The following is a 23,592-nucleotide window of genomic DNA, read 5'->3' as shown; positions in this document are numbered from 1 at the left end:
TTAACTTGTCAATATAATGTTCTACCCCAAAATGTCTGCCTTAGAGAAGCCATTTTATTTTAGGGGCTCATTTCACCATCTCCTCACACCTGCCTTTTACACAAAGCAGCGGGTTGAGAGCAGTGAGAGTGAATCCATGAGTGTTTGTGGCAGTTTCCCTGGCATACTGTGCCCATGCTACTTTTCTGTCCCCTTCCACAGACACTGTTAGTAGAACTGCCAGTTAATCTCCTCTCCCTTCAGTCTCCCTTTGCTGCAGCTGCTCATGTGGGATAAGCTAATGTTTTGAGCGGAGCAGCTGATAGTAGAGAGGCATTCAAACCAGATCAACTCCAACTCTCCAGATAAAGATGTTCCAAATTTAGCTTTAGGAAATGTTCTCATTAAAGAAATGACTTGAATTGGGGGAAAGGATCCTCCCTTCCCAGCAGAAGTAATAAATGTATGGCAACTTCACGCATCTCTAAGCTGGAGGAGGCTTGTAATAATTAGGGCATTTTTGCATTTGGATTTGTTCCCACCAGAGTACCTGTGAGACTGTTTACTGACCTATCTGGGGAAGGGTCTGCAGTAGCGATTCTTAACTCACGCACTGATTTTAGTAGTGGTGGTTTTAGTAGTATAGCCCCCATTTATTTTGAGCACTCCACCTGGTCTGTTGCACTGTATTAGGCCCTGGGGAAGTACAGAATAAAGAAGTGACATGTTCCTTGCCCACAAGGAGCTTACACTCAAATGGGGGAAGAGAAGCATAAAAAATACAATTAGAGGAAAATGATGTAGTAAACATGCCCACTAAGGGAGGTAGCGAGGAGTTCAGAAATGGGCAAGGTGGCTAAAGAGATGATGTAACCCAGAGTCCTGGGAAATTATTTGGGGAAGGCTTTGTTGGAAAAGATGGGCTTCAAATGTGGGGAGAGCTGTTGGTCTGTCAGGTGTGAAGGGGGAGGGCAGATGAACTAATGGAAGAGCGTGAGCAAGGGGATGGATGGAGGGAGAGCTGAGAGCGCGGAACAGCTAGAAGGTTGGCTTGGGAGGAACAAAGTTGGTGAGTTGAGGAATAGTGGGTGGGTGTGGGGCGGAGGGCCGGGGGCGGAGGGGTCAGTTAAAACTCTTTAGAAGGCTGTAAGTGGAAAGAGGTGCCTGGACTTGTTAGGCTTTAACGTACCAATCCAAGGTCCCATCTTCCCACAATCCATGTCTTCCACTCCTTTGTTTAACTGAAGCACAGACTTCTTAGTATTTTTTTTATCGCCAATTCCCAAGAAACAAATGCTAGTAAACATTGGTACGTTTCCCAAATCTAGACTATTCATTCTTTGGTCATAATTATCAACAGCAACATTTATTCTGTTGCCTGGTCTGTGTGGAGGGCGGTATTATGCGTATGGGAACAGAAAGAATGCTTTGAACCAACCCGAAAAGCCTTTTTTAAATGCTTGTAATCAGTCCCTCTCCCTCGAGTGCCTTTATTTTTATTCTATCTTATTTTTAAATAGGAAAATGGATCTCCCTCCAAGATAAGGTCACACTCTTCTTCGTGGGAAGCCATCTCAGGTAGAACCAAAATGTTCATGAGAGTTATTCGAATAAAAGTTATCTCTTAATAACTTTCAGATGTTTTGAGTCTATTGTTTTGGGCATCCGTTAGTGAAGAATTGAGACTCTTTTCATCTTTTGTAGTTGGAAAATGCTTGAAAATGAACAGTTGTAATAATGACACACATGTAATATCTTTGTCATTGGGGTCAGTGGGAGCCTTCAGGATGTATTCTTGGTTATAGTAGCTAATTGGCCATCTGGAGTCATGCCTGTTGCACCAATAAAAATAATAATTATGGTATTTGTTACGAGCTTACTCGGTGCCAAGCACTATTGTAAGAGCTGGGGTAGATACAAGATAATCAGGTTGGATACAGTCCCTGTCCCACATGTTGCTTCACAGTCTCAATTCCCATTTTACAGAAAAAGGAACTGAGGCACAGAGAAGTGAAGTGACTTGCCCAAGGTCACGCAGCAGACAAGTGGCGGAGTTGGGATTAGACCCCACGACCTCCTGACTCCCAGGCCCATGCTCTATCGACTACGCCATGCTGCTTCTCAACTGGGGTCCTCCTACAAAATCCTTAAAATCCAGAAAACTGAATGTTTGGGCCATGTGGCAGATTGACTTCAGGGAGGGAGAAGGGTGTTGCTAAAGGAAAAAGACAAAATGTGAGGCAAGATTTAAGGAGTGGATTGAAAATGACAATAAAGAGGGAATTGGGCAGTAGAAAAGAGAAGTCATTGGGAAGAAAAAACACTGAAAGAAATTCAAAGCAATTATAATTTTGTGGTTGATGCATTTTATTCTAAATGCCATAGGACAGGAGTGTTGACTTGCATTGTGCAAACCTGAAATGAAATTGGGCTTCTGGTGAAGAACCAGTTCAGCCCTTGGTATTAGGACAAAAGCTCTGTCTTTTAACTTTTATAATTCCTTTGTTAGGATTTCTTCAATAACTTTATGTCCAGGCCCAACTATGTGAAATAGCACATTATTATTTTGACTAAAAGAAGCAGCCCTGACTCTGAACTGAAAAAAAAGCATTACCTATGATTGACTCAGTTTCTCTCATGTCATTATCTATCATGCTTAAGTTCAACAGAAATGTTGAAAGCTCTGCATGGATTTGTAACTCTTTTCATTGGCATTTGATATTCACACACCCCCCCTCAGTCCCACAGCATTTATATACATATCCATAATTTTTTTATATTAATTTCTGTCTCCCCCTCTAAACTGTAAGATGTTGGGCAGAGAATATATCTACAGACTCCTTTGCGCTGTACTCACCCAAGAGCTTTGTTCAGTACTTTGCACATAGTAAGCACTAAATAAATGCCATCGATTGATTGCTCGATTACAAAGTTGGCAGAATTTTCACCATCTTTGTTCACCATCCCACCGTGCTTATTTAATAATGACATCTCAAAAACATTTAAAATAATGAGAATGCCGGCCAGCCAATTTCTGGGAAAGAAAAAGCCCTGAGTTGCGCCCTAATGTGTCTTTTCAGTAAGTATTTAGGCTAGAACTTGAAGGCGGAAGGAGTGAAAGGTCTTAGCTTGTCCCAATTCACTGTGAGGTAGGGTCAGCAGATGTGGCCATGTACAGGCTTCCGTCCATTTGGCATTGGTCTCGGGTCGAAGGACGAATCTCACAATGCAAGTTTTCCCCAAGTAGTAATAGCACTGTGTGCAGAGCGCTGTACCAAATACTGGGAGAAAACGCACAGCCGGGAACGAAGCCCTGACCACGTACCTCATGAGGATCACAAGATAGCACTCTGCAAGGGCACAACCCCCTGGATGGTTGGAGAACTGAGGGTTTTGACAGCAAAAGGTTTAATTACGGATTTGAAGGTTATGCAATGTGCAAATATTAATCTCTTCTTTTTAATCAAAGCATCTTTACATAGGTGAGTCATCTCAGTCTAAACTGCTTTCAAAATTAACTACTTCTCCTGTGTCCTCAGGATGGTCGCCCGATAAACCTGCATTTGGCCAGGTAGGCCAGCTCCTTGCAGCAACCTGCCCAAATTTGAAACTTTTAGCAGAGTGCTCTGAGCAGAAAGGTTTTCCTGGAAAACGAAAAAGGAACTCCATGGACAGGGATCTAAAGAGCTTAAGACAACCTGTGAAACAAAAAGCATATGAACCCTCTCTTAGACCCCCGACTGGACATCAGGATGGAAAGTGGGCTCTTGTAGAGCACGAAGGCCCAGAGAATCCCGTGGCCTTGGAGGAGGCTGTTCTCCTCTTCAGAAAAGACTCTCAGGATGATCATTTGGCTAGAGAAGATAACTTCTCTGCAGACTTATCACCGCTTCACAGAAATGATGATCAGATCCACATTGGAAATTTCAAAACAAATCAGTTGAGGGAGTTCAACTTGCTCTTCCCTTATCAGCAGTCCACTGTGGCTCGGCAAGACTCTGGATCTGAAGTAACCGAAGGCCTTGAGGAAGCTCAAACTTGCCCTGGCTCGGTGACTTTAAAAGAGATCGAACTCCCTCCTCCTCCCTGTGTCTCAAACTCTAGATGCTCTCCGGTATCAGACGGTCAAAATTGTGTTGCCCCACCCTCTAAGAAAGCTAAAGGGTTTGGGTTATCTAAAGGAGGGAGTGTTTTGTGTTCAGATTTTTCCCAAAAAACAAAATGGAGTCCAGAAGAATACGAACGAAGGCCTTGCAGTACTGCCACCGATCTCTCTTCTGAGGATACGTCTCGAGAATCTGTATCTCCACATAATAGTAGGCAGGCAAAGAGATCATCAGAGCCTTGTGGGGAAACTTTGTCACTTAGTAGCCCAAGTATTTCAGGGCCTTCAAAGGTAGGGAATTTGGAAGACTCTAGTGGAGACGGAGATGCACTGAGAAGAAAACTAAAGAGCAGTTTTGATAGTGGGGATGAAAACGTAGTTTGCAACCTGGACAGCGATGAGGAAGAAGAAGTTTTGAAACCTCTTCATGAAATCTTGTTTTTGAAAGCCAATCCACCTCCTGCAAACCCAGAAGAAGCTCCTGTCCTTTTCCAAGAGTTCAAAATTCTATCACCAAAAGTAAGTAGTTCACTTGAAATGACTTTTATTGTTTTAAAGGTTAAAAAACCCCCAGACTATTTAATGGTCGGCTTTGTTGGGGTCTAGAGCAAAGATGTCTAAAAGCCAGTGGTTTGATTGATGAAGTTACCTGTGTGTTTTGGTGTGTCGATTTTAATGCTGATTTGCAGTAGAGTATGGAGGCAGGGCTAATTGGAGCAATTGCCCTGAACCATGCTCTGGGGTGGGGGGTATCTGCACCTCCAGCAAGCAGGACTGGACGGCTGCCTCAGAGGGCAGTGACAAGGAGAAGAAGGCGGGAGTAGCACACCTGAGCCCAAATCCTCCATACTTTCATCCCCTCCGTGCCTTTGAATTGCTTGGGCGGGAGCAGCACTTCTGGGTCCTGTTGCTCCCACCAGCAGGACTCCTCCTAGATTGCGGGACCCAGGGCAGGCCAGGCTAGAGAGGGGAGGAGGAAATAGGGTGACTTTCTGAGCCCCGCTGCTGCCCAACATTCACCTGTTGTAAAGGGAAGGAGAGGACACAAGGAGGCTTGTTGCCTTGGGTCCCGCCCCCTCCATCCCCTGCCCCCTGGGGTCAGCCCTTGGGCAGGGGCAGAGTTAGCTGCCCAATTCTCTCTCATAAAATTCTACCCTAAGGCGCTGGGATGGTGCGATGGCAGGAGTCAGCCGCCCCTGGTTGGTAGGTCTTGTGCTGAGGTGGTGACAAGTTGGGGGAACCGATGGACTGAACTGGTTTATTGGCTAGGCTGCTCCACCTGGCCCCTGGGTGGTGACGATTGGTGGAGCGAGCCCTTTGTACTCTGGGAAGCACCCCGACCTACCGACCTACCGGCTGTATCCTATCAGTTCTGTTTCAAACAGATCAGTTGAAAATCGCCCTGAAGGATAGACTGTACTGGGGAAGGAGATAGGTATAGTCAGTCTCTTGGATTTAAAAAAAAATTGCAGAGACACCATATCTCTCTAGTCCTTTTTCATAATAGAAGGTTAAACTACCATGTGGAGTGAACTGATATCAGATTCATTTTACCTTAAAAATTGGGTGAGAGGAGACACTTGGGTGTTCAGTATATTTCAAGGATTTTCCAAAATTCTCGTTCTAGTTAAGCTTCCCTATGAAGAGTTATGTGAACAGTTTAGAGCGACTGCTGAAGGAGAAGGAAGAATCACAAAGGTGAGCATTATGTTTTCTCTGGTTTGGATATTATACTGTTAAAACAGGTGGCTGCTCCAAGGCTGAGCTAAAGGCAAGTTCAGGCATCTCACGCGCACTTGTCATTATCCTTTTCATTTGGCCTGTCATCTGAACAGAGAGCTTAGTCTTTGTGGCTCCAAGAGTGCACTGTTTTTATTATTGTTATTATTATTCTATTTGTTAAATACTTACATGTCCCAACAACTGTTCTAAGCGTGTTGAACACAGTCCTTGTCTGTTCTCTTTAAAATGAGAATGGCTGCAGCTAGGTTGTCATTAATAGGACCTTTCTAGGCCACTGTCTCGTTCTTAAACTCCATCTTCTAGCTCTAAGTTTTTATATTAGAGAGTCCTCACTGGGTGCTGGAGTGTGCTTTTGCCTATGGATCCTAAATAATGAAAATATTAATAGGGTTTATAAGTAGCAAAGATTTTATTAAGTGCTTACTCTGTGTAGAGCCCCGAATTTAAGCACTGGGAGAAAATACACAGGTGAGAAAATTCACACGGTCCCTGTCCCTAGGGGGGATTGGAGACAGACATAACAGGAGCGATGAAACATTTAAAACATAAAACAAATAGATGAAATAGGGTCAAAGTGTCAGCCATGATGGAGGAGGCCAAGACCACCGACAAGCACGCAAGTGTGCAAAGCACTGTACTAACCACTGGGGGAAGATACACAAGTCAGAATTAGACAGTGTCCCTGATCCTCAAGAGGCTCACAATCTCAAAATTAGAGTGGGTGGGGTGGAGGGAGTCGGTGACGGATACATAAGGAAAGTTACAAAAGTAAATGACACCATTACGGTGTCAGACCAGTGGTCCTCCCAACCCTGTCTCCAGGAGGAGCCAAGTGATGATGATTCTCCAACTTCTCATCCATTCCACTGGACTGTAAGTTCCTTGAAGGCAGGGATCATGTCTATCAACTCGGTTGTATTGTAGTCTCTCAAGTGTTTTATAGTGTTCTGCCCACAGTAAGCGCTCAGTAAACACCATCAATCGATCAATAGTTTCTTTAACATTACCTCTAATAACCCATTAGGAAACTTTGAGCCATAAATTTCTCCACATTTCGGCATCCACTCAAGACCCGAAATGACCCATTTTTCCCCTCTCCCTGAAGTCAAGCTTGACCCAGCAGGGCCTCACTAAAGAAAAATGAGTATGGAGGCCCCACGGGCTTACACTCCTCCTCTCTTTAAACTCAGGCCAAACCCTGAAATCTCCAGCCCTGTGGGCTCTAGTAGAAAACAGACACAAAGTGCAGTTAAGACTGTATCATTTTTAAGGCTGAGAGGTCAACAGTCCTTCATCTGACTGGTTAATAAATCAACAGGGTGAATTCTCAAGATTCCTCGTAAGCAACTCTTTAGGGACAATTTTGGATCCAGTAAAATCCTTGGCAACCTGAAAAAATCGCAGATGTGTTTCAATCTACCTTATGAAAATGGCTTTAGCCACAGCTGTGCCCTTCTCAAGGTAATGTTTCAAAATAGCTCTCAGCTTGCCTCCATGGTTCAAAGTGAAATCGGAGGATCCAAAACAGATGAAATACTAGAACCTCTAAATGGGAAGTACTGGAGGAACTTGGTTGAAAGGAATTTGGATTTCTTAGAAAACTTGAGTGGTTTTTAATATTCTAAGAGAAAAAAAAACTTGACTCTCCTTTCCTCTATAATAATTTGTTTTAAAGCCCTGCCATCCACGCAGAACCCAGTGGAAAGACACAGTTGGGTGCAGGAAAAATTAGATTCGAAGACAGAATCTATCCATTGAATTTGGATTTGCAGATTTTCCCCTCCCTGCTTGTCCCTGAGCAGGTTTATTGAGTCCTGTAAGTCTGACTCTTTTTGAGTGTGAACATAATCATAAAAGGGCGTTTTTCTTGCTAGATAAATCTGTGATACTGTTCCCGTAATTCTTTCAGTTTAGATGATCTGGAGAAGCAGCTGGAAGAAGATAATAGACAAGGATTTGAGATAAAATCCTCATTTAAGACTGAAGAGGAAGAAGGTGATGACAAAGATGGTGATCTCTCAGATGAGCACAGGTAGAAAACGTTTTTTTAACAGTATATTCAATTTAAAAGCTTCAAATTTCCGTGATGCAAGTAATCAACTCTGTGAGTAATCAGCAGCGTTTATAGGGGAGAACTGCAAAATATTAATGCATTCCCCACTCCCTCCCAAATCATTCGGGGCCTGAGGGTGAACTTGAGGGGCTGGGGGAAAATGAAAAGTACAGGGACAGGGGGAGATGGTCTTGCAATTCCCACACTGGACAGGCATTTGGAGATGGGTGTTATCCCTGAGCCACTGGGCACATGGTGTGCCGGCTGCAGAATATGTAAATAGTAGCAAGATAGCATACCAAGCCTGCATCAGTCCAGGACAGACAGTTTGGTCATCTCCTGGAATCAAGGCCTCCAGAAGCTGACTCTTCACATCACCAACAAGAGAAAGGTCCTCTGAACAGGTCACACATCCTATCATCAAAAGCAGGGAGGAGCCAGTACTGCTTACTTTAATTAAACAAAAATTTCCTTTGTCAAAGAGCCCCTTCCCCTTTTGCCCCCACCCCCAAACACACACTCATCATCATCACAAGAAAGAAGATAGGCAAGAAAGTCCTCCCTATCATGCAGGACTCTTTGATGAAGTAAAGGCAGGCATTTGGGAGTTTAGGGGTTTCCTTGACTAGTAAAGATATGAGCCGTTGCTGCAAAGCTCCCAGATTACGCTGGGACGGAACCCTCTGGTGGTGTAATGAAAACACTCATATCGAGTCACGATCCTGGTGTGTGGTTCCTTTGGTCGAGGTTTTCAAGTGATGGGCCCTGTTATCCAAGTGGGTCTGTGGCAACAATGGGAATGGGAGATAGCCGGAACCTGGACTGTCTTAGGGCTGTGCCAGGAAGTACAGAAACCTGTGAGGACATTGGCTCCATTCTTCCTCTTGGGGTCAGCCTTCCTGGATAATGTGAGGGCCACCTCTGTATATTTACTCCCCTGCCCCACTGATGGTCATTTTTCTTGGAGCCACCCAGTACTAATGAGGGGGATTATTTTGGCTGGTAGATAATAGTAATAGTGATGGGGTTCATTAAGCACTTACTCTGTCCCAGAGCACGGTGGAAGACGCCGGGATCGATTCAAGATAAATCAAATTTGACAGATTCCCTTTCCCTCATGGGGCTCACAGTCCAAGGGGATGGAAGAACAGGTGTTTTGTTCCCCTTTTAGAGAGGAGGAAGCCGAGGCAATGAGAAGACCTTTGTGACTTGACCAAGGTCACAGAGCAGGCCAGGAACTGAACTGGGACCAGAACCCAGATCTTCTGATTCCCAATCCTATATATTCCAATCCTGTACTCTTTTTCACTAGGCCTTTCTGCCCTTCCTATCCTGAATTAATTTTGCATTGAGATGCTTTGCATGATAATCTTAGTAATAGCGTTTTGTTTCTGCTGATTTCAGGGAGTTCATAAAGAAGTTTTCCATCATTGTTGATTCCATTCCTGATTACCATCCTGGTGAAGAAATATTCCACTTGCTGAACTCTGGAAAACTCTTCAGTCAGTATACTCTGGACTTAAGGAATTCCGGTTTTACCCCACAGAATGCGGTAGAAAATCTCATCATTAGGTAAGCAAGAAAGAGAGATCTTTTGATCAGAAAATAAACTTCAATTATGATAGAGTAAAATACTCTTTTTTTTTGGAAACCCCTGATAAGATGTAATCTTCATATTTCTGACTTATCGAAGGTCTCTTGTGGCGATAACTCATCAGTTAATTTGCTGAGCACATACTGCGTTCAGAGCACTATACTATGTGCTTGGGAGATCACTTTTGATCACTTTGCCCCTTCCTTTCTCAAGTTGCTGATTTCCTACTTAAACCCAGCCCACAAACTTCACTCCTCTGATGCCACCCTACTCACTATACCCTGATGTCACCTATCTCACCACCGACCTCTCCCCCACTCCCTGCTTCTGGCTTGAAACTCCCTCCGCCTTGTATCCAAGAGTCCATCACTTTCTTACCTTCAAAGCCTTATTAAAATCATATTTCTTCCAAGAGGGCTTCCCCGACCTAACCCTCATTTTCCCTACTGCCTTCATCGTCTTTGCACTTGGATTTCTATCCTCTATCACTGCACTCTCAGCCCCACAGCACTTATGTCCATGTCTGTAATTTATTGTAATGTCTGTTCCCCCCTCTATCCCATAAGCTCCTTGTGAGCAGGGAACATGTCTATCAACTCTGTTATATTGTACTCACTCAAGCGTTTAGAACAGTGCTGTGCGTACGGTCAGCATTCAATAAATGTGATTGACTCAGATCCACGTTTGGAGTTTTCTGCTCGTTGAACTTTTTCAGTACTTAGAACAGTGCTGGGCACATAGTATATGCTTAACAGATGACATCATTATTATTGTACCACAGCTCTGCTTAACTGGGGAAGTCCCCTGCCTTGTTTTCAGGGGCATCATTTTTGGGCTGCTTATTTCCTGCCTTAATTGCTAACGTTTAAATTACCAGTGTAGATCCCTGGCTTCCATTTTTTAATTTTTTTATTTTTTATTCACAGTTCTGAAAAGACCCAGCAAATTTTCTTAACAACCCAAGGGTTTCTCAGCAGTGCTTGTCACTATAAACAGTGCCCGGTACCTATTTTAAAGTGGTTGTTTCAGGTAAGCCAATCAGTGGTCTGTTGGTTTGTATTGCCTGCTGATGTTTGCTAACTTCTTTTGTTCTGAAGTCAGTAAAGAGGTGCTTGGAATGTCGAGCAAAAGAACTTGTTAGGCCCTCCAAATGCAAGTTTGTGGCAGAGGCCAAAATATCACCATTTGGAAGGAATCTGGGCCGAAGGAGGGGTGGGAGCCAGAATAAGGGGAGGGTGCTGGGCCCGGGGGAGGGAAAAGAGAGAAGGAGAAAGAAGAGGTGCAAGGGAAAAGGAGGAAGAAACCAGGGAAACAGGAGATCCAGGGCCTGAAAACCTCAGATTTTGTAGTCTGCTGCTGCAGAGTTCTACTGCTCAGGGTCATAATTATAACATTAATAACTAAGTGCTTAACAAGCAACATAATAATTATAATGCAACTCGTTAACCATTTACTCCCTATCAGCACTGTAGTAAGTACTGGGGTTGACACCAGATAATCAGGTTGGACACAGTCCCTGTCCCACGGGGGGCTCAGAGTCTAAATCGGAGGAAGGAGGATTTAATCCCATTTTACAGATGAAGTAACAGGCCTAGAGAAACGGAGTGACCTGTCCAAAGTCACACGGCAGAAAAAGTGCAGAGCTGGCATTAGAATACAAGTCCTCTGACTCCCAGGCTTGTGTTCTTTCCACTAGGCCGGGCTACTTCCCTATGTAAATGCAGAGCTCCGTGGGCATCAGTGTAACTTCATATCCCAAAAATATGTGAGGATGAGAGAGAGTGTGTGTGTGAGCATCACACATGTGCAGCCCTGCCATTCCCCCACTCAGAAGTCGGAGTTGCCAGATGTGGGAATCAGTGCGAGCTAAGGCTCCTTGGATTGGGCTCCAAAACTAAGCTGTAACATCTGCTCCAGCTTTGTATTTTTGTTTTCCCTCTTGTATTTTGCTCATTAGGGAACCCACAAAGAGTTTTGGTTTACATGAGACTACATTCCAGGTCTGTCTCCAAATCCATCTGATTTGTATGTCAAGATCTTCAGCTGTTTCAGTTGCTCTACCAGTGTCAGTAAAAGCTGCAAAAATGTATCGGGCGTTCACTGTTAATAAATTATCTAAAGGGCTCTACTTTCTTTTTTAATAACAGATGATGTCCGTTCATACAGACTTCATTGCTTCCATACAGATTTTAAATACGTTGATGGAAATTACAGTTAGAAATGGTAATTATATAATTAAGATATGATCATAGTGATTTAAGATGCTAAAGAACTGTAATGACTGGTGAAGAAATCTGTAAGTTGTACACATGAATTTTAAAAGACTTCTTCTTTCATATGAGCTCTTACTAAAAAGGTTAACCATTGCTTGGATTCGTTTGCTTAGCTGGACTTGATTTAGTAATTGCATTGTTTAAACATTCTGAGTATAATAGGTCAGGAAGGGATAAGGTTCATCAAGGGTGTCTTTTTTTTTTTAATGATATTTGTTAAGTGCTTACTATGAGCCAGGCTAGGGTAGATAGAGGTTACTAAGTTACAAGTTTCTACCTACTAAGTGGTAGGGTAGATACAAGTTTATCAAGTTGGACACAGCTCCTGTCCCACATAGGGCTCACAGTCTTAATCCCCATTTTACAGATGAAGTAACTGAGGCATAGAGAAGTGAAGTGACTTGCCCAAGGGAAACTAGAGGAAGTTTCCAAATGTGGTGAACAGCGGTGCTAACAAAAGAGGTTGACGGTTTTTGGCTGGCTTTTAAGAGTGGGAAGGATAAATTGCTTTCTGTCTCTGACAGATGCTGGGAGGAGCCATTTAATGACTGCCCTCCTTGACAACCTTCCAAATGTTTAGGGATGTTCCATCTAACATTGCTAACATTTTCCTCTACATGTTCAGTCAGTCGATCACTCAGTGAGTTTATTGAGTGCTTATTCTCTACCCAACAACAGAGTTGGTGGACACATTCCCTGCCCACGAGGAGAAGCTTACATTCTAAAAGGGGAGACAGACATTAAAATACATTATGGATCTTTCCTCCTCGTGCCTTAATTTATTCAAATCTCTCTTGAACCTACATATATTTTCTGCCCGCACTTCTTCCTGTGGTAACTAATTCCTTACCTTTGCCACCTGATGTGTGATCATGTTTTTCCTTTTTGTTTTATGTTCATTTTCTTTTTTGAACCGACAACCTTGTAACTTCAGTGAGTAACCGCTCATCCTAGCATTGTGCAATTCTCCCTGATGACCCAGTCTGCCCTTCTTCAGGCTGAAGAATCCTAACCCTTTCAGCCTGTCCTAAAGAAACACCACCAGTTACCCTGATCATTGGGATTTGATTATTAGGGGGAAAAAAACCACGTTCTGGATACATTATGTATTTGAGTAGCAGATATTGCAATCTCTCCTTTGAGCGTTGTAACGACTGTGGTCCTGCTGTGTTGTGGTCGTCTTTTGGAGGGCATTTCCGAACTATGTAATAGCCGATTTGTCTATTCCGGTCCATTTTGTAGGTCGTAAGTGCAGTAAAGATAGACAATCTTTTTATTTTTCATAGCCGTCCAGTGCCATTTTGGAGCATGGTGATTTCTCGCCCAGAGAAGTGGCTCTTGACACACTGGAATATTTTTTATTTTCTCTTTTGAGGGAAGAAAAGGGAAAGGCTCTGTTCAGGAAACACAAGTGAAGTTTGGCCTAAGACCTTTCAAAAACTCTGTTGTTTGAGCCGTGAACTCTTTTTTTTTCAAAATCTGTAGTCTAATCTTCTGCCTTCTCTTTGATAAACTTTGCTATGTCAGTAACAGTTGAGGATGCATGAGGTAGAGATATACTTTAGAGTTGATGCTGAAACCATTTTGCTTTTATATGTGTATGATGACTTAGGGTATTGGGGGTTGAGAACTTCATTTAGAACAAGGTTTTAAATGAAGAAAAATAGCTCAGACTTGTCTTTCTTCCTGAACTAGACTCCACCAGTAATCCATCATTTCGGCCTTGGATCCCATCGCTGTCGGACATAGCCAGAGTGTTTGTCAACATGGGAGTTGGTTTTAAATCCTTATTTGCTCTGCAGAATCTTCAGCCTGATTTTAGTGAAGAGGACATTTTGTAAGTTTTCTTTCTAATGCCATTAATACCATACATCAATTTTCTGGAGTTTCCAGCATGGGTGGCGGGGTAGGAATTTGTTTCCTGAAGTTGCTTTTAAAAAAAAAAAACCCAAAACGGTTCATAGTATAAGGGCAGGAGTAGGTATGACAAATATTCATTCATTCAATAGTATTTATTGAGCCCCTTACTATGAGCATAGCACTGTACTAAGCACTTGGAATGTACAATTCGGCAACAGATAGAGACAGTTCCTGCCCAATGATGGGCTCACAGTCTTATCGGGGGAGACAGACGGACAAAAGCAAGACAACATAATCATGATAAATAGAATCAAGGGGATGTACACCTCATTAGCAAAATAAATAGGACCTGAGGATCCCAAATCAAAGCGTGTGGAACTTTAAGATTTATCATTCCGGGGTCAGAATTAATTGGAAGAGTATCTTGGTTTTATGGTAGAAAAATAGGCAGTGCACTTGTTAGCAGTGCTTTCCAGCAAGCATAGAAGGGAATCAATCATTCATGAGACGCAGCATGGCTTAGTGGAAAGAGCCACGGGCTTGGGAGCCAGTGGTTGTGGGTTCAAATCCTGGCTCCGCCACGTAGCTACTCTGTGACCTTGGGCAAGTCACTTCACTCTGCCTCAATTACCTCATCTGTAAAATGGGGATTGGAATTGTGAGCCCCACAAGGGACAGGGACTGTGTCCAACCCAATTTGCTTGTATCCTCCCCAGCATTTAGTACAGTGTCATGCACGTAGTAAGCGCTTAATAAATACCATAATTATTATTGTTAATCATATTTATTAAGCGCTACCTGCGTGCAGAGAGCACTGTACTGATCAAAAGCCTTGTTGACATGTCGGACTGTGGTTGTTTGGTAGGCCTTGCTTGACTGCCTCAGAGTTACACCAGATGGTGATCAAATGCTTAAGAGATTAAGCTCCTAGAGGTTAGGGGGTTATGCCTTTGGAATGCTCAGTGATGCCCATCTCCTCACTTTCAGCAATCATTTTAACCGTTTGATCATCAACTTCTTGACCCTCTTGCAACAGATCAAAAAGCCTTTTTTTAAAAATGCTGTTTGTCTGTGTTTCATACTGCTTTTTCACTCTTCCGTAGTTCTGAAATACAAATGACTTCAGAGAAGGAAAGCAGTGGAGAGTCCAGTGCAGAGCCCATTTTTACATGTCTCCCCGAGAACAACATATTTAATGTGGTTAAGGTGAGGAACTTGCCATTTTGAGAAAATAAACTAGGTATGTGTCTTTATACAGCCCATGTCTTAAGCTAGGTACTGTCTTAATTCCTAACTCCTGTCATTGTAGTGACTGGTAAAAATATTTCTCTAGCACACTTAGATTTAGTTTAGTTTAATTGCAGAAATTTCATGGAAATGATATTTAGGGGATATTGTCCTAGTGGAGCGGGTGTGGGACTGGGAATCAGTAGACCCGGGTTCAAATCCCAGCTCTGCCTCTGTTCTGCTGTGTGATCTTGGGCAAGTCACTTAACTTCTGTGGGCCCTAGTTTCTTCATCCAAGAAATGAGGATGATACCCATTCTCCCTACCTCTTAAATGGCGAGCCCCATAATAATTGTGGCATTTGTTAAGCGCTTGCTGTGTGCCGGGCACTGTACTGAGTGCTGGCGTGGGTACAAGCAAATCGAGTGGAACACAGCCCTTCTCCCATTTTACAGATGAGGGAACTGAGGCACAGAAAAGTGAAGTGACTTGCCCAAGGTCACACAGCAGACTAGTGGTATAGCCGGGATAAGAACCCACAACCTTCTGACTCCCAGGCCCGTGCTCCATCCACTAGGCTGTGCTGCTTCTCTAAGCCCCGTGTGGAAGAAGGGACTGTGGCAGACCCGATTATCCTACATGCTCCCCCAGCCCCTACCACCACGCTTTGGCATATAATAAGTACTTGACAAATACCGTCATTATTTTGGTTATTTAAGATAGTGATGTTGACAGTGGATGTGCTCAGAGAGCTGCCTGAAATACTGAGGGTCAAGAATTTAAAAAATGCTGGTGAGCGCTCAGCTCTTCATTTGTTCAGAATGTAGCGGTCGCGGTCTCTGTGCTGTTTCAGGGGTGCTGTTCCATTTGGGATGTATTTTGGTGATTCACCATCCTTTCAAAACAAAGTACTCACTCCCGCAGAAACGTGTTCACTAGCCCCAAAATTTGTAGTTTCGAAATCTGGATCGAACGTGTTCTGACATAGAAGACTGTCACTAAACCCAGAAGTTGTTAATCTCCAGCCTGCCCACCACGGGGTAGAGAATGCCAAACCTTTCAGCTGGGACCTTGAGCCTCTTTTCATGCCAGCGTTATTGACTCTTTGCTTGTGTGTCAGCAGTTGTGATTCCAGACCCATGGAACCAGTTCTGACTTGGAATGGCTGCTCCGGAAACCTACCCCCAAAAGGCCAGGCTTTCCCCTACCCTCCACCAGCCTCTCCTGTCTTTCCCTGACTCTGATCAGCCAGGGCTCACGACCTTAAATCAGGGGCCTGGCTCTCTGGCGCTATAAACTTGGAAAGAGCAGCAGCCCCGACTCTTTCCTGCAAGCTGGCAATACTATCTTCCCTGGGTTTTCCTGAAGTAGGTTTTGATTGCCCACCTTTAAAGTGCAAGGGAACGTTGTGCCAGGGGAGTAGGAATCCATTAAAGGGTTATGAGGCATTAAAGGGTTATGAGGGGATTGGTTGAACAGGAATATTCAGGCTTAGATTCCTGGAAACTGCACCCAAAGTCAAATAAGAACCCATTTTCTTACAGAAAGAGTGCTAGAAATGAGGGATTGCTTCTTGAACCAAAGTCAGAGATCCTATTTTATCAAAATGACCCAGAATCGTGTACTTGATGAGTAATAGAGATGGCTCAATATTAATGTATCTATATTGAGTTGGATAGGTTTCATAGAAGGGTAGCCAACTTTTATTTTATCAGCCCCTCCCTGATAACTGTGTGGCAGTCAGATAAGTCATTCCCCTCCCCAACTCCCCCAAATGTTCTCTTTAAAGTTTCCTTCCATCCCCTCCTATTGCAGTTTGTAATATGATTTCCTTACTTCCCGGCAGTGCCCATCTGCCCACCCTGCCACCTTCACCCCTAGAGGTGGTGCCATAAAGAAGGCCGGAGTGACAAAGTCAAAACTGATGTGTCTCCTTCCACCATATATCTGCTGTGTGACCTTGGTCAAGTCACTTAACTTCTCTGGGCCTCAGTTACCTCATCTGTAAAATGGGGGTTAAGAGTGTGAGCCCTAAGGAGAACAGGGACAACCTGATTAACTTGAATCTACTCCAGCGCTTAGTACAGTGCCTGGCACATAGTAAGCGCTTAACAAGTACCATAACAGTTGGAAAACCAAATCCGTGTAAACGTGTAGCACTAATAGTAATGTTGGTATTTATTTATGTGCTTCCTTTGGGCCAGAGAATGAGTGGTAATTGCCGGAGGTAGATCCAGATAATCAGATCGGGACTGTCCCATCAAGGCTCACAATCGCAAGACAGATTTTACAGTTAAGGAAAAAGGCTCAGAGAGGTTGTGACGTGCTCAGGTCAGGCAGACCAGGGATCGGGACTTGGATCTCTGGTCTCCCAGAAATAATCCCTTTTGAAACGTCTTAAATCGAAGGCTGCCTGCTTTAGCCAGGGACCCGGTTTTCGTTGTTAAATCAGTGAAAACATTGAAAGTCTGACTTTAGATATAATGTAATAACTCAGAAATGCGTCTAATATTCTGGCTCATGTCTTTTAAAACCAAGGGCACAATAAAGAAATTATCAATAAAGAATAATAAAGAAATAAAGCCTCATTTTCCCCTTTTCCCTCTGCTCCTCCACCTCTCCCTTCCCATCCCCACAGCACTGTACTCGTCTGCTCAACTGTATATATTTTCGTTACCCTATTTATTTTGTTAATGAATTGTACATCGCCTTGATTCTATTTAGTTGCCATTGTTTTTACGAGATGTTCTTCCCCTTGACGCTGTTTAGTGCCATTGTTCGTGTCTGTCCGTCTCCCCCGATTAGACTGTAAGCCCATCAAACGGCAGGGACTGTCTCTATCTGTTGCCGACTTGTTCATCCCAAGCGCTTAGTACAGTGCTCTGCACATAGTAAGCGCTCAATAAATACTATTGAATGAATGAATGAATGAATGAATCTCCTTAGTAATACAATTGATTCTATTTAGTTGTCTTTTTTTTTTTAAAGTTTTTAGGCCTGTGTACGGCTATATATCCAGAAGGCTACAAGGATCAAGAAATATTCCTATTGCTCATCCTGTTGTTTAAAATGAGTCTGGAAAAGCAGCTGAAGCAGATTCCTTTAGTGGACTTCCAGAGCCTCCTATTAAACTTACTGAAGAATATTAGAGATTGGAAGGCAAAGGTATATCCAACTTGGTTGAGGATTGCTTGCTTTGTTGTGGTAATACAGCTTGCATCTCATCACTAGCCTGATCTGTGGGGCATAGGAACAGGGTGGAGGAGTAAAGCTGCCTTTGCTTGTCATGTGACTTGGATCAGGAGTGGAGGGATGGAAATTCCCGAGGATGTTTTCTATTCACTTTACCCATTTGCCCTGCTCAGGGAAATCTGCGAGAACCTGGCCCTGAGAGTATGGGGGGGAATTTGCACTGTGTTTGATTTTTTATTTTTTAGATTTTTAGAGGAAAAATCAACAAACACATTGTGAGGAGAAGAGAACAGTGCAGTGCTTATGCAAAGGCATGAATGAATCTAAGCAGATGGTACAGAAACTGAATTGTGGGTTTTTTTAGCATAAGATTAGCTTCCATGTAGTGGCTTTGAGATAAAAATGTTATAAATAATAGTGGTCCTTTTAGCAACAGTTATTTTTCTAGAAAGTGCTACTTTGCCACTATGTTTTAAAAATCAGTCTTGGCTGTCGTATTCTCTCTGTGATCCGTATGTCAGAAACGATCGTATTGTTCTTGATTTTTCAGATGCCTGAACTTTGCCTGGCCATAAGCAAACTTTCCAGTCATCACCATAATCTTCTGTGGTTGGTGCAGTTGATCCCCAACTGGATAGCACGAGGAAGGTAGTGAGGCAGATGAATATTATTAATTTTCTAGAAGTTGGAGTGTTCTGCATTAACATTTCTAATTCAGTCATTTATTGAGCACTTATCATGTGCAGAGCACTACTACGACAGCATAATAATAATAATAATGTTGGTATTTGTTAAGCGCTTACTATGTGCCGAGCACTGTTCTAAGCGCTGGGGTAGACATAGGGGAATCAGGTTGTCCCACGTGGGGCTCACAATCTTAATCCTCATTTTACAGATGAGGGAACTGAGGCACAGAGAAGTTAAGTGACTTGCCCATAGTCACACAGCCAACAAGTGGCAGAGCTGGGATTCGAACTCATGAGCCCTGACTCCAAAGCCCATGCTCTTTCCACTGAGCCACGCTGCTTCTCCAAGGGACAGCATCCCTTCAGATGAGGATATAAGACCTGTGGGCCAAGGGCAATCAGCCTGGTGGTTACCTCAGCATGCAAGCCCCTTTAATACTAACACACTGCCTAAAAATATATGTTTGGGTGTTTCAGGTTCATCTGAACAGGTTTATCTTTGAAGTTTAACCAAAATACACACACTGATGGTCTTCAAACTGGAGCTCTTTCACTTGATAAAGGGAACTAGTAGAAGTACTCTAGCATCAGCTGGGTTAGAAAGATGAAGTCATTTTCTTAGTATTTCTTCCCCCTGCCCCTCCTCCATTCTTCCCCCCAGTAAGACAACATCTTAGCCTAATGATTATCTCAAAGTTTCTGTGTACCAAGCATATAAAGGTCCCAAATGCCATGGATGTCTTTCGCTTTTCTCTCTTTCTCTCCCTCTCTTCTTTCTTTCTGTCATTATCTCCCTATGTCAGTCCTCTTCCCTTCTTGTGCCAAAGACTCGGTCGAGTATTTGTTCCTTAGATGTGCTTTTTTCCCCCACTTTGTTTGCTCCGGTCTCTCCCTTCTTAAGCCTGAACAAGGTATGGGCAGTTCCACCAGTTTGTTTGAATTCCAGAACTCAAGACTGTGAGAAATTCTGTCAACCAGAATGAATGGACAGAGCTGGTAGAAGAAATGGTAGTGGGGGATCTATATAGTTGTTAACTCCTGTGCCCTTTGCTCTTGATTTTGACATTTTCTTTTCATGGACATGATTTTTTTTAATCTCTGGGGCTGAAGTTTTTAAAAATCAGTATGCATTAGTAAAGTTTGCCTGCCCCAGGGAAGAGGTTTATGTTTAGGTCCATCTTCGTCGGTGTAAAACATGCCAGTTAACCAAAAAAACGTAGAGGGAGTAAAGTCTTCCACAGCTTCCTCCGATCCCAGACAACTTCCCTTTAGGGGCAATCTGTCATGATAGCTCGTGAGGAAGTGAAAGCGTGTGGGGTTGGAGAATGAAGGGCAGTTTAATCTGCCTTCAAGAAAATAGTAAGGACAGTGCTGTGAATGCACAAGACCCGGTTTGCCTGACTTACTGACTTAAGTGCTCACGATACAGTTTGTAAAGTTACCAGTGATGCAAGGCACCTAAAGCCTGTGTTTAATAAATAGATTTAATAGGGAAGCAAGACTCACACCCCGATCAGTGCAGGGAGGTGTCTACACCGCTGCATGGGAGGACCTCAGGGAGGGCAACAGACCGGCGTTGGCATCTCAACCAGTCGGGTAGAGTGGTCTGTTTCAATAAGGGTTGATACAGTAGCGATCCATCATAACATGACAAGTGGGTAGTGAGAGGGTGGAAATAATAGGCAATAAGAGAGAGAGCATACACACAAATATGTAAATCACAGCAGGTAAGGGGGTGCTGGACATCGGTACAGTGGAAGAGGGGCCCACTCTGGTACCCCTAATTGGGCCATCTGGTTCTCCATAAATCCTTCCAGGACAGCCGCATCCTCTGGGAAGTATCTTACCAACCGAGTCCGGCATTTCCCCACAGTCCAGACTTTTGTGTCTGTCCTTGCTCCATGAGATAAGGACGACATTCCTGGAGTTGGGCCGTTCTGCACCTGGTGCAGGGATGTGGTTCTTCTTTATCAGCGGCCCTCCTCCTCCCAGGAATATGCATCAAGGGACCCACGGTTCTCAGGCTGGCACCAGGAGATAGGTCTTGTGTTCGTTCAGGCCTCACGCGCTAGCTTGGTTAAGTGCCACTAAAAGCCCTCCTCGTTATTTGTCCGTAGCATTCCCCATACGGTGCTCGCGTCAGATGTATTTTGAGAACTTAGAGAAACCATTTTGCTCCCTCTTTATTCCCACCCAAAGAAAGCAGTTCATAAATGCAATTTCAACTAACTTCCAAATTCTGATTGCAGGCAAGTGAGACAACATCTTAGCCTAGTGATCATCTCAAAGTATCTTGGTACGAAGCATGAAGAGATCCCAAATGCCAGCGACCTTCAGGTATGGAGGTTTTTTCACTGTAAACCCAATTCTGAATACCCTTTCCTAGTAAGAGTAGCTGCTTAAAAGTGCAGTAACCCCACCTGCCACTCAGCCTCTCACCACAATTGTTTGCCCCTCAGTTCCCAAGTGGACCTTTTAAAAATTTCACTCTTATTCATCTTTCAAATTGTCATTCCCTCATCTTAACCAAATAAAAATCATTCATTTTACGAAGTTCCCATTTTTTCATCCTGCAAAGCCCATTCTCACCCCAGTGGTTATAAGGTGCCTCTCTCCTTTGAACTCTGAGCCGCACGTGGGTTCTTTACACATAGAACCCTTAATAAATACCACATTTGCTGTGATTATTTTTCAGTAAATAGGTTTTGCAGTGGCACTCACTTCACTTTTCCTACATTTATTGAGCTTTCCTTTCTAAAGGATCAGGCTGAAATAATGATTTCCTTGCCAGTGGTCTTGATCAAAACAACTTCACTTTGGAGGTGTGATCTGCAGAGGTTGCCCAGTATGAATAAATGTAATCAGTTTGATGTCTTGATGAGAGATGACTACTGGTTTAGAGCAACCAGTTAATGTAGTATAATTGTCCTTTTTTATGGTATTTGTTTAGCGTTTGCTATGTGCTAAGCACTGTAATAAGCGCTGGGGTAGGTACAAGATATTCAGGTTGGACACAGTCCCTGTCCCGTAGATACAGTCTAAGTCTCCTGCCGTTTCTGCAGGGCGGAGGGGGCCTAGGAGGACTTTTCAGGGAACTGCAAAATGGTGAATGGTGAGATATTGTACATAGATAAAATTAGGTATGGGTATTAGCTCGATATTGATTGAGATCTAGATTAGACTAGATATTGAATTTAGATACTGAACCTCGGTAAAATTAGGGTCCCCACCAGCAAGGGTCTGGCTCCCCATCCACAATAAAGAACGTGAACTCTGTGGGAAACAGGGCCTAGCAGCAGGAATGCCATTCAGTTTTTACCCAAAGATTAGAAACAGTAATAATATGGCTTATTATGTGCCAAGCACTGTTCTGAGCACTGGAGTAGATACAAGTTAATCAGGTTGGACACAGTCCCTGTCCACATGGGGCTCACAGTCGTAAGCCCCACAGTACTGATGAGGTAACTGAGGCCCAGAGAAGTTAAGTGACTTGCCCAAGGTCACACGGCAGACATGGCAGAGCTGGGATTAGAACCCAGGCCCATACTTTATCCACTAAGCCACCCTGTTTTTCAAGATTAAGACTAACTTAAAATCTTGCTTTTGGCAGTGTTGCCAAACTGGTGACCGTAGAGATCCCTGGGGAAATCTAAAATCTGCAAAGGCAAGATATTACTGTTTGCTCGGTGACGCTATCCTAATCACCTAAAAGCTCTCTTGGCTCTTGAGGCTTAAGAGGGAAAAAAGGGAGGCATTGCTAGACTGTTGTTTCCTGGAAAACGGGACAGGATTGGCAAAGGAAGAGGGGCTGTTGGAGAGAGTAACAAAACACAGAAGTCAATAATGAACAGAGAGGGAATTGGAACAAGTCTGACTGGGAGCAGTGCCTGATGTTTTGGCTTCCTTTTCATCTCCCGTGGGTCTTTTCTCTACAGATGTCTCTCCTCTGCCAGTACCTGGTGAAGATGAAGCCTTCTAACTTGCTAAAGAAGATGATAGCAGAGAGAAGAGCGGAACAGCAAGATGACCTTATCGAAGACACTCTACACATAAAACTTGAACAACAGGTATCTTTAGGCTAGAATGTCCAGGAATGGGGGGGAAATGCTCTATATACAGTAAGTGCTCAATAAATGCTGTTGATTGTGTCTGAGGTATGTTGTCTTCTTTGAATGGGTTGGACGATCTTCTCCCCACCACTGTACACTGCCTTAGTCATCACTCCTTGAGGTTAAGCGTCCTTGTTTCTTTCTCTCTCTCCCCCTCCGCCCCTTAATTTGTGGTATCCTCGAGGACATGGACATTGTTTATCAATGGTATTTATTGAGCACTTACTGTACTAAGGACTTGGGGGAGTATAATAAAACAAATTTGGTAAGCCCATTTCCTGTTATAATCAATTTTCTACTTCCCTCTAGTGAAGTGCTCTTCCCAGAGAAGGCACTCAGTAAATAGTGTGTTGTTGACTATCGACAGTGAGCACTCCCTTGACCTTGAATATGATAAGGTTAGATTTTATTGTATTAATGATATTTCAAATCGTCAAAATGTTGATTTCTGTCTTTCAAACTGGAGTGCCTTCCTGATTTTAAATCCAAGTCCACAGGAATCATAGTCTCCTTTGAAACTATGTGTCAGTTGGATGGAATTGTAGGTCCCCTAGTAATGGGGAATTCTCTTTGACAGTGTTCTCCAGGGGATGGCAACTTTACCTGACCAAGTAGCTTGTGCCTGTGGCTCTTGAAATGGCAGACCACTGGTTAATACTTCCTTTTCTGTCTCTTTCTTTTCTAGGCATATTACCTGACATATGTACTGCTTCATTTAGTCAACGAAGTTAGTTGTTCTCATGCTTTTTCTTCCCAACAGAGGGTAGGTAT

The 23,592-nt window shown here is 43.4% G+C and overlaps 1 protein-coding gene across 2 annotated transcripts in view; it reads left to right on the top strand.

Moving 5' to 3' along the window:
- The window catches only part of SLF2 (SMC5-SMC6 complex localization factor 2), a 46,618-nt gene that overhangs the window by 8,737 nt on the left and 14,289 nt on the right, over positions 1-23,592 (top strand). For both annotated transcript variants that reach the window (XR_003765015.2, XM_029080324.2), the window contains exons 4-17: positions 1,500-1,557; positions 3,519-4,603; positions 5,712-5,782; positions 7,737-7,859; positions 9,285-9,452; positions 10,401-10,503; positions 11,622-11,697; positions 13,443-13,584; positions 14,711-14,813; positions 17,823-17,999; positions 18,577-18,674; positions 20,962-21,049; positions 22,648-22,779; positions 23,507-23,584. Coding sequence is in view for 1 of the 2 variants with exons in the window: in XM_029080324.2 (XP_028936157.1) it covers positions 1,500-1,557; positions 3,519-4,603; positions 5,712-5,782; positions 7,737-7,859; positions 9,285-9,452; positions 10,401-10,503; positions 11,622-11,697; positions 13,443-13,584; positions 14,711-14,813; positions 17,823-17,999; positions 18,577-18,674; positions 20,962-21,049; positions 22,648-22,779; positions 23,507-23,584 (2,502 nt within the window). In the remaining variant the exon portion in view is untranslated. The remainder of the gene's footprint in view (positions 1-1,499; positions 1,558-3,518; positions 4,604-5,711; positions 5,783-7,736; positions 7,860-9,284; positions 9,453-10,400; positions 10,504-11,621; positions 11,698-13,442; positions 13,585-14,710; positions 14,814-17,822; positions 18,000-18,576; positions 18,675-20,961; positions 21,050-22,647; positions 22,780-23,506; positions 23,585-23,592) is intronic.

Source organism: Ornithorhynchus anatinus, chromosome 16 (assembly GCF_004115215.2).
Source record: "Ornithorhynchus anatinus isolate Pmale09 chromosome 16, mOrnAna1.pri.v4, whole genome shotgun sequence".
NCBI classification, from domain to species: domain Eukaryota; kingdom Metazoa; phylum Chordata; class Mammalia; order Monotremata; family Ornithorhynchidae; genus Ornithorhynchus; species Ornithorhynchus anatinus.
The sequence above is the reverse complement of the archived record's forward strand: the minus strand, read 5'-3'. Positions and strand labels throughout refer to the sequence as shown.